General features: G+C 39.2%; 1 protein-coding gene across 1 annotated transcript in view; it reads right to left on the reverse strand.

The window, feature by feature from the left end:
* Window positions 1-4630: 4630 nt before the first annotated feature.
* Window positions 4631-9576, reverse strand: part of LOC107744944 (ankyrin repeat and sterile alpha motif domain-containing protein 1B-like) — a 145833-nt gene continuing 140887 nt past the window's right edge. The window contains exons 24-25 of the mRNA XM_016558773.1: window positions 7239-7330; window positions 4631-5895 (exon numbers count right to left, since the gene is read on the reverse strand). Of these exons, the coding sequence (XP_016414259.1) occupies window positions 5847-5895; window positions 7239-7330 (141 nt within the window). The 3' untranslated portion in view covers window positions 4631-5846. The remainder of the gene's footprint in view (window positions 5896-7238; window positions 7331-9576) is intronic.

The raw sequence follows: 9576 nt of genomic DNA on the forward strand, positions 1-9576 counted from the left end.
GTGACTACGTCTTAAGGGCTGATTTTGGGAAAGAAAAGTCTCTGCTGAAATCATCTGATGACGGACGATGGGGCGTTCGTCGTCTGACCTATGTGGTTCTGAGCTTGTTCACATAAGTGTGTGGATAAAGGCCGCTTCACTCTGTGAATGCCTCTTTACACTTCAGGCTACCTTTGTCTTTGTCCACCAAATTTGTCGAGTCAGGAAAACACGCTTTTCTTGCGAGTGACCTGCTAGTGCTCCAGAGCGCAATGTAGTCTGACAGATAAACGTTTGAGGACTTGGCCTAAATATGCTTCGTCTTTACGCTGATAGTAACAATCCACATACCGCTTTGGAACGTTTCCTTCTGTTCCCGGGATTGGGTGTACTTTTTTGAAATGCAAATATGGCGTAACAAAATGGGAACTTGGTGACATAACCACATTTACTGTTTCGCACGCGCCCGTCTGTGAGAAAACTTCGACCTAAACGAGGACGTGGGAGATTGCTTATGCTTTGCCTTGGGTGAGAGAGGGAAAGCTAAAACTTCGTCCCCTTCCGAAACGCATCTGGCCTCGTTGACAGATGAATGTGGATCTTCGGCAGGTGTAATTTCTCTTTCGCCTCTCCCGTCATTGACTGCAGGGGAGGTGAAGCCCTAAACGGGCTCGTGGCCAGTGTTGCCATGGCGGCTGGCTTTAGGATGCTAGGCATCCTCCCAAAAATGTCCTTTCGTCTCACCTCCGACAGTGGAGTCGAGGGTACTTGAGTTTGACGCCACAAAAATAACATCTTCGCATCTGAACCTTGGGCGCACAGCAATATTTTCAAAGGTAACAGCAGGTCGAGTGAGCTGTGGGATCAGGTTCAAAATATACAACAACCACTATCACATCAACAATTTCCACTGTCTAGAGCCGCTGTGTGGTTATGAAAATGAGTGTCTATTATCTTTTAAAGTGACAACCTAAAGCTGCATTATTAAAATATATATTACTTTTATTTGGTTAAAAATTCAAACAAACAAAAAAATTTTTTTCATCAAGTGCATAAGGCCATCTGTGTTCAAAACTGTCTCCTTTCCTTATTATACAATTTAAACTTGTCATCTCGATAGCTGCTTTTAATTGGCAAAATTCTGGGTTCGATTTTGCAGAAAATTGACATCATTTGTTAGTTTGACGTCATTCATGTTTGCCGTTTGCGAGGACAGGGCTACTAAATGGTGTGTGTGCGTAAGCAACTGTTTTAAGAACAAGTTACAAATGCTACACGCACAATTTAAACTTGTCATCTCGATAGCTGCTTTTAATTGGCAAAATTCTAAATGGCAATCGTCGTCAACATCTGGGGAAACACCTGTTGTCAAAACTAAAAAAATCTCCAACTGCGGAGAGTCTGCGGTCAAAAAGAGAACGTTTCAGAAGTCTGTGTTAAAATGAGAGTAAATGTCGGCGTGCCAAGTAACTTGCAATTTTATGTTTTAAACCGAGATGGCTGACCGAGCTTACTGTTACCAGAACCTTTATATCATTCGTCTTCACATTAGTATGGAAAGGTTTGAATAACAGTCTGAGCCAATATTAAGGTCTTGCATCATCTGGAAAATGTTTCTTAGAGCTCAAACGTGCATCAAAATACATATGTTTACAAGCTAATTTTAATTGATTACAATTTATTTTCTATGATATGCCCTGAAATTCTTCAAAAGTCTGGCAGATGATGACACGTTTTGTGGCGACGGGTGGACTTTTGCTGACCAATTAATGTGGATATCTGGGTGCAAGTAATAGAGAAACGGTATGCATTGTTCATTTACATACTACCAACAAACATTGTAATAATACAAAGTTGGTTGAAATTCTGCAAATTTATCCTTTAAACCATGATGGTATTTAACTGGAAATAACTGGCAAACCCCTTGCTAAAAGTTCCTATTACAGTGAAATCACACAAAGTCCACAGCACTAGTTCCAAGAGACTGTCAATTGGGCCTGCTCTAACATGGGATGTTTTAGCTCAAGGGTGCTCATGCCTGCTCTTGTATATTGCAATTTTGTTCCTGCTGTAATGCATCGGTCTAAGTTTCTGCTGAAGCCCAAGTGCTCGATTACCTGCTTCAGGAGCGTTTAATTAGAGATGCAGCTAAACTTCAGCTTTCTTTTGAAGCATCTTCAGGCTTAAGCACAGTCGCAGCATAACAGACAGTGTTTCTGGTAAGGAAAGGCATTAAAATGATAAAACTTGACTGATTGATGTATTACAGTACGTATTATTTTGGTGTTTTACAAGTAGCTCATTACTTACCTCACAATTGCGTGATCTTTAACATGTTTTATACATAGACGTACCTCCTTTGTGCAGTACCTGAATGATGAAGTAAACATGAAATCTAACAAATCAAATTTACAGTCTTAATATGGATTCTTGGTGATATTGTGAACGATTAAATGCAAAATAAATTCAATTATTTGCAAAATAAGCAAATAAATGACATACAGGCACACCTCAAATTGGAATTCAAGCCGCTAACAAGTTACAAGATAAGGACAACGTAAAATCTTTATATAGCAATTCTAGTCAGAAACTTTGGCAACACTTTAGAGACCAATTCTCACTACTAACTAGTTGCTTATTAGCATGCATATTACTAGCATATTGGCTGTTTATTAGTACTTATAAAGCACATAGTAATCCCTGATTCTGCATGACCTTATTTTAGATCCCTAATCCTACCCCATACCTAAACTTAACAACCACCTTACTATTAATAAGCAGTAAATTAGGAGTTTATTGAGGCAAAAGTTGTAGTTGCATGATATATATATATATATATATATATATAAACAAAGGGAACCCACATCTTCAACATTTTCTCTTCCATTATCAGGTTTAACATTACAAAATGTCCATTCGTGTATCGTGTTCCACTTTTGCTAAATGCTAGGTGTTGGTTAGCAATAGCTCATTGCAGGACATAACTAAACAATGTTATTGTTACACTTAAGGCAAAATTATAAAATGCTCACTGAATTAAATGGCCATAAGCGCACAAACAGTTGAAGAAATACATGTTAGATCAGGGCAGTAGATGGTAGCTTTCGATGTAGCTTTAATCTGAAATGATCTTAAACGTCAATATTCGCTGACATCGTTAGGTAAGCACACTTTGTTCTTTTTGTCAGAGATGATAAATGCTAGGTGAGGGATGTTGTGCTCCCCGCAGTTTGATGTTGTTTGTTCCTAAAGCTCTGGCCCAGTTCTCGCATCTCTCTGTTCTTTTTATATCGGCGTGACTGAACTGGTTGAACGATCGCAAAGCCTCCTTTATTTTGATATCGCTGCAGAAATCTATTTGGCACATTCTGTAAGTGTTAATTGATCTGTAAGATAATTACATAAATGGTTATCCCCTGACGCTTAATTTAGTCAAAGGCTTCAGGATACACACCATCTGGGATGTAAGACTACAGTTATCTCTCATTCTATCTTTGTTGTGAGCACATGATGAAATGGAAAGTGAAGGGTATCTGATAAAAGGTTACGGCAGTCGTCTCACCTCACGAACATAGGATCTTTCTTGGGATGCCGTCTGATTTATAAGGCTCTGACAGAAAGATGCTGTAAACGCTTTACAGATTGGGGAATAAAATGCGCTGCAGGTGAAATCAAGGCTGTAAATGTCTGTTGGATGCACATCTCATAGAAACGCTTTACGAACTCCTCTATTGTATTATTTAAAGTTTATAAAATATGTAAAATAACTAATCCATCAACCTAACAATCAGCTTTTAAGTCTCTATGATTTAGGTTGTTGTGTTCAATGAGCCTGAGCGTTGCCGTTCTTTGGGTAGTCAGTGGTTGTTCCTAGTCGTTTGTCTAAAACTGGCTGCGTAGTTTTTCTCTCAACCTGTTACTGCAACATAACCGAGTAGCGTTAAGCAGGCAATGTGGAGAAAGAAACGAGCTCCATGGAAACAGAGTGCACAAGAAGTGAACCGTATGTCACCTCGCCTGAGGGAGATATTATCCTGAAACGCACACTCCCGTCCTTATCACAACACAACTTTTAACACGATCTCTGGCTTTACTGAATCGTAATTTGTTGCAGCTCCCCAAAGGCCACTAATACGTACATACAGAGCTACAGAACAACAAGTACATACATAGAATGCAGAACGACAGATAGAACGATATACTGTAGATAGAAAGAGACAGAGACGGACGGACGGACGGATGGATAGATAGATAGATGGATAGATAAAATATTACATGGGTGAGTAGCTAGGTATAGATACAATGAGAGATAAGAGAGAGAGAGATAGATAGATAGATAGATAGATAGATAGATAAATAGACCGACAGACAAATAGGTAGAATGATGGATAGATAAAATATTACATGGGTAGGTATAGATACAATGAGAGATAAGCGATAGATAGATAGATAGAATTAAATGTTTAAATATGCTTTTTATATACCAACCAATTTTATAACCAAAACCAACTGTGGAGGCTCTGTATTGAATCTTCTATTAAGACACAAGGCTGCCAATATCCAGAGTATGTTTAACTCCACACGTAAAACCACACTATAAATACAGTAGCTGAACAGAAAGAAAGGAATGAACATGGCTCACAGAACGGACAATGGTTCTACAATCTGGATTTATTCCGTGTGCTTTTCAAGAATATAAATAAAGACCAAACTTACAAAATCTGTGTGCTGGAAGCCCAAGCCTATCTACACATGTTAGTTAGCAATGATGTCACAAATCCACCCCTTGTTCATACTGTTGTTTTCTTTTAATGTGCTGCACTTTGACCTGCGAAATTTGGTACCTTGTTTACCTATCCATTTTTTTTTTAAATCATTCTTTATACATGGTTTTTCTTTGTTTTTTTTAATTACATATATGAACAATGAGTCAACAAAATATTTATTTACAGAACTGTGGCAAAATTCTACAGTGACAATGAGTGAAAATAAGATATCTGTTGCCATCCGCACATTCAGTTCCTCCGTAGTAATATAATAATATTTTTTTGTTTTCACGAATGGCTGCTTATTTGAGCTTGACGCGTCATATAAAAATAATGTTACGTTAAGACGACATCAGACGAGAATTGCACAATAAGAATAATAATTGTAAATATTACAGTAATGGTAATATAGTTCTCTATTAAACAGTAAAATTTCTTGCCAATATATGAATATTAATCTGCGTGGCATTGCCAATTACGTCAACAACTGTTCCATAGTGATTTTGGCACGAGACGCATCAGTTTCGTGGTTGTCCAGTGCAATGAGTCCATTCACATTGTGCATATTCATATTTTTAGATCAATAACCATAAACAAATGAAATAAAGAAAGGAAGATAGAAACAAAGAAAACAGAAAAGAAAAAATACAGAAATTTATGTAAATGTCCGATTTTATCCCAGTCCAGACATGCCATGGTATTTTGGACTAGATATTAGGTGAAAAGTCAGTGTAGTGTGTCCGAGTCGCCATAGCGACAGTCCTTCCCCAGTCCGTCTCTCGCGCAACAAAGTTCTGTCGGCCGCCGTCCTTCAGAACGCAACTCGAATCGCTGCCTCTTGAAAAGTATACATTCAAATTCCACAGTCTCCTCCTGTTGTTGTTTTTTTATGCAGTGTGTGTGTGCGAGTGCATGCGAGTGTTTCGTTAAAAGGGTCCACGTCGGCAGTCCTTGTACGCGTACACCAAGTCCCAGGCGAAAAAGTCCTTGTGCAAATCCTTACACGTGTGTTACGAGAGGCTCCAGTGACGCTTTTAGGGTCCGTATTTGTGGTCCGTTTTTGCAATGCATGTGAGAGTGAGGGTCCATGTTAGGGGCAGGCTACATTCTCTGAATTCCACTGTAATAGACATGGGCGTCCGCCATTGCCCTGTGAATGAAATCACATCACTTATCCAAAGTGTCCATCAAAAAAAAAAAGCCCCCCCTTCTCCAGTTCACATGGACTGCATGCTTTCCATCAACTACACTGCATGTCTCAGGACTGGCTCGGGTTTTCTTTCACAGGCAAAACCAAAAAAAGGGAAAGAAAAGAAAATACGACGGGAAAACTTTTCGGAAAGTAAGGAATACACGCAATTTGAGAGACAATTCTTGGCGGGTGTCTCGTCGTAAAGTAAGCCTTCGTTAAATGCTATCTGACAAACTTCTGCGTCCACAAATTAGTTTTATGCTTAGACTGACTAAAACAAGCTCGTAACTCGTGTGCTGTTTAAGAAAAAACTAAAAATCTCCCCTAAATAAGGGAATTAAAATTACAGCAGACTTTTTTGTTTCCTTTTTCTCTGACAAGCGCTGGTACTAAAAAGTAAAACTTCACTACGAGACGAAAGAAACAACACAAGCAAAATGTCCTTCGTGTGAAGTCCAATCTCCATTCTATGCCAGCCATTTCAGATGCCCCACCTCGCAAAAATCTCTCCATTTCCCTCCCGCCTTGCTAACCCTACGCTGTCTAGTCAGAAAGAAACAAAGAAAGCAAATCCCGACAACATGTGTGTTTATAAGGCTTGTAGCAGCATTACGGTTTTAAGTTGTCATTCAAGCAGTCGAGGGGGGCGGTGGGGAAAGGCTGGAGAGGCGCTTCTCGAAGAAGCCGAGGAAAGCGTAGCGAGCAACGGAGGGGAAGGAGAAATCAAAAGAGGAGAGGGGGAAAAACTGAATGAAAAACAACCGCTTGCATCACTTTTTTGTGTGTTTTGGAGGAGGATCGGCAGCGTGGCGGCCCTGAGGGCTGAGCGGGACCTTCCCGTATCGTGCTGCGGCCAGAGAGGTGGGGGGGGGGGGGCGCGGGAGATCAAGAGATAGAGAGAGAGAAAAACTGAATGAAAAACAACCGCTTGCATCACTTTTTTGTGTGTTTTGGAGGAGGATCGGCAGCGTGGCGGCCCTGAGGGCTGAGCGGGACCTTCCCGTATCGTGCTGCGGCCAGAGAGGGTGGGGGTGGGGGGCGAGTGATATCAAGAGATAGATAGATAGAGAGAGAGAAAGAAAGAGGGGGCAAAAGATCAAAGGAGAGAAAAGACAGCGGCAGCGTCATCATGCAGAAGCCACGGTAAACGGGCGGGCTTGGCCGGGCGGAGAGACGCGGGCTTGTCACAGGTCACTGGGCCCGTGGCTCCGTGGGGGGCCTCTAGAGGGCGCTCTCTGTAAGGCACACACACAGGAGTGGACAGTATTTTGGGTGTATATTAGAAAATAGTGGTCTCATACTTGGTGTTGGCTCCTCTTTTGGCTTCCTGTCCTGGCTCGACTATCCAGGGAACATTGGCGTGGCCCTTTTGATCCATTGAGGGCTGCTCCATCTGGGGTGCACACAGGGGGAAAAAAACAAGAGGAGAGTGGGTCAGAATGCGCTAGTAATTTAGAAGGTTAAAGGCGGTCACACTGGATCTTGCGTTCCCTTTTTTTTTTTTTTTTTTTTTTTCATACCCCCAGAATTTTTCCTTGTTGCCACGGCAGCTCAGCCTTGCTCCACATAAAGCTCAGCTATACATGGCTCGGAAACGTGAATCGCACACGCGCACAAATGCAGGGTCGTTTACGTCTGCTGTTGGCTTGTCTTGAGTTCTTTATCAGGTTTTTCCATATGCAGCTGCATGAATATTAAATAACATAATCCTCACTCTGCCTAGCTACCTCTGACTGCTCTCAAACACACACACACACACACACACACACCAACTTCATTCTTCTCCATATCCAAATGCTTTAAAAAAAAGAAACAGACGCTAATCTTATGCAATAAAACTCTAATATGAGGCATCGAACTGAAAAGGAGCTTAATGGTTTGATAACACAGCTCAGGGAACGGTGAGTTGGTGTCTTGGATAAGAAATCTTGAAATATTTCTATCCTCGTTTAGTCAGCTGATGTTCTGGACGGACAGACCATTGCAGGACGACAGGAAAGAAGGATTCAGATGATGAAGAGATGAATCAAACAAACAGATCTGAGAGATGAGTTAAAATTATTTTCTGTACCTTTCTTTAACCTGGAATTTTCCTTTTAATAATTAAGCGAAAAATAAAAAGACCAAGAAAAATGACAAAATAAGCAAAAACATTAGGCCTGTCAATTTAACATAAATTTAGTGCAAACATTAAAATAAACAATACATAAAATAAATAATTATTCACATTTTTAAGTAACCGACAGCCCTAAAAATAAAAAATAAATAAAAAAAGGGGAAAAAGAAATCAAGGAAAGGAAAATGTTAGAAGACCTGAAATTGAACTTTGTGTGAATGATGGAGGAGTCGTGAGGTATGAGGAAGAGAAGAAGGATGAAGAGGAGGCCGGTGCGGGGTGAAAATATGCCCCATGGACCAGCGGCTAGAGGGGGACATGACCTAGAGGTGGAACAAAGAGGTCACAGAGGTCAAAGCTTGGGAAATTTAACACACACACACACGTATATGGGTGATTCTTTAATTAGAGGACTTTTATCTTTAAAGATGACAGATCAAAACAGCTTTTGTTTCTTTTAGATGTTGTTTCTTTACTTTTCCTTCAGCTTGTTAAAGACTGTTAAACTACAACTGGCAGAATCTCACTATTTTGGGCCTGCCCCCAATCCAGACTTCTACAATAAACTACCTACAGCAGATCGTAATTTAGGTCTTAAAAATGGTTAAAAGCTGCTGTCCAAGTTTTTGTCTCACACTCTAAAAACATGATCAGTAAATCATGGCAACTAATGTTTTTTTACATTACAACATCAAAATAAGTTGAGCAATTTCAACTTTTTTTATAAGTTAAATGAACTTGACTTTTTTTTTTAAGTCGGTTTAATGTGCTTTAAGTTGAAATGACTTGTACAACCAAGTTGATTATGCTTAAAATTTTAAGACAGCAACTGAACATAAGTATTTGAGTTGAAATAAGTGCAATTAGGATGTATTTTTGTTGATGTAGTTAAATTTAGAGTACATTTATCTGTTCAAGTTTAATGCTGTCCCCCCAACTGAGATTTTTCATTCATCTCAAAAGTCAGTTTTCTGTGCCATAAAAATCTCTGATTAAATTATAACATTGGATAGTTACATATTCAAAAATATATTGCCTGCTTAACTAGCTTCAATATAGTTAGCTGTACTTTTTGTTAGTAATGTGTAATGTAACTACTTTTGCAAATGGCTTGACTGTAGTATAATTACTTTAAATTGAGTATTGTGTAGTTAGCTAATTGAACTTACACAATGCCGTGAAACAGTATATATATATATATATATATATATATATAAGCGCTCTCAATCAATTAAAAAAATAACTAATTAATCATACATTTTTATTTTTCTGAAATTAATCACAACTGATCCCACCTAACATTAAAAGTTTTTAAATATACTTTTATATTGCAATAATTTCTAATTCAATCTTCAAATTAATGTAGAAACAACAAAGACAGTATATTTTTTATATTTGTTTTATGGCATATTTTTTATGACTGAAGGCGAGTATCACTGATACCAATACTACGGATGTCTCAATGACATAATAACCCCCCCCCCTAAAATTTAACCATTGACTATAGCCATTCAACATTACAG

The sequence above is a fragment of the Sinocyclocheilus rhinocerous genome, unplaced genomic scaffold (assembly GCF_001515625.1).
Source record: "Sinocyclocheilus rhinocerous isolate Xijiao unplaced genomic scaffold, SAMN03320098_v1.1 scaffold258, whole genome shotgun sequence".
Taxonomy (NCBI): Eukaryota; Metazoa; Chordata; class Actinopteri; order Cypriniformes; family Cyprinidae; genus Sinocyclocheilus; species Sinocyclocheilus rhinocerous.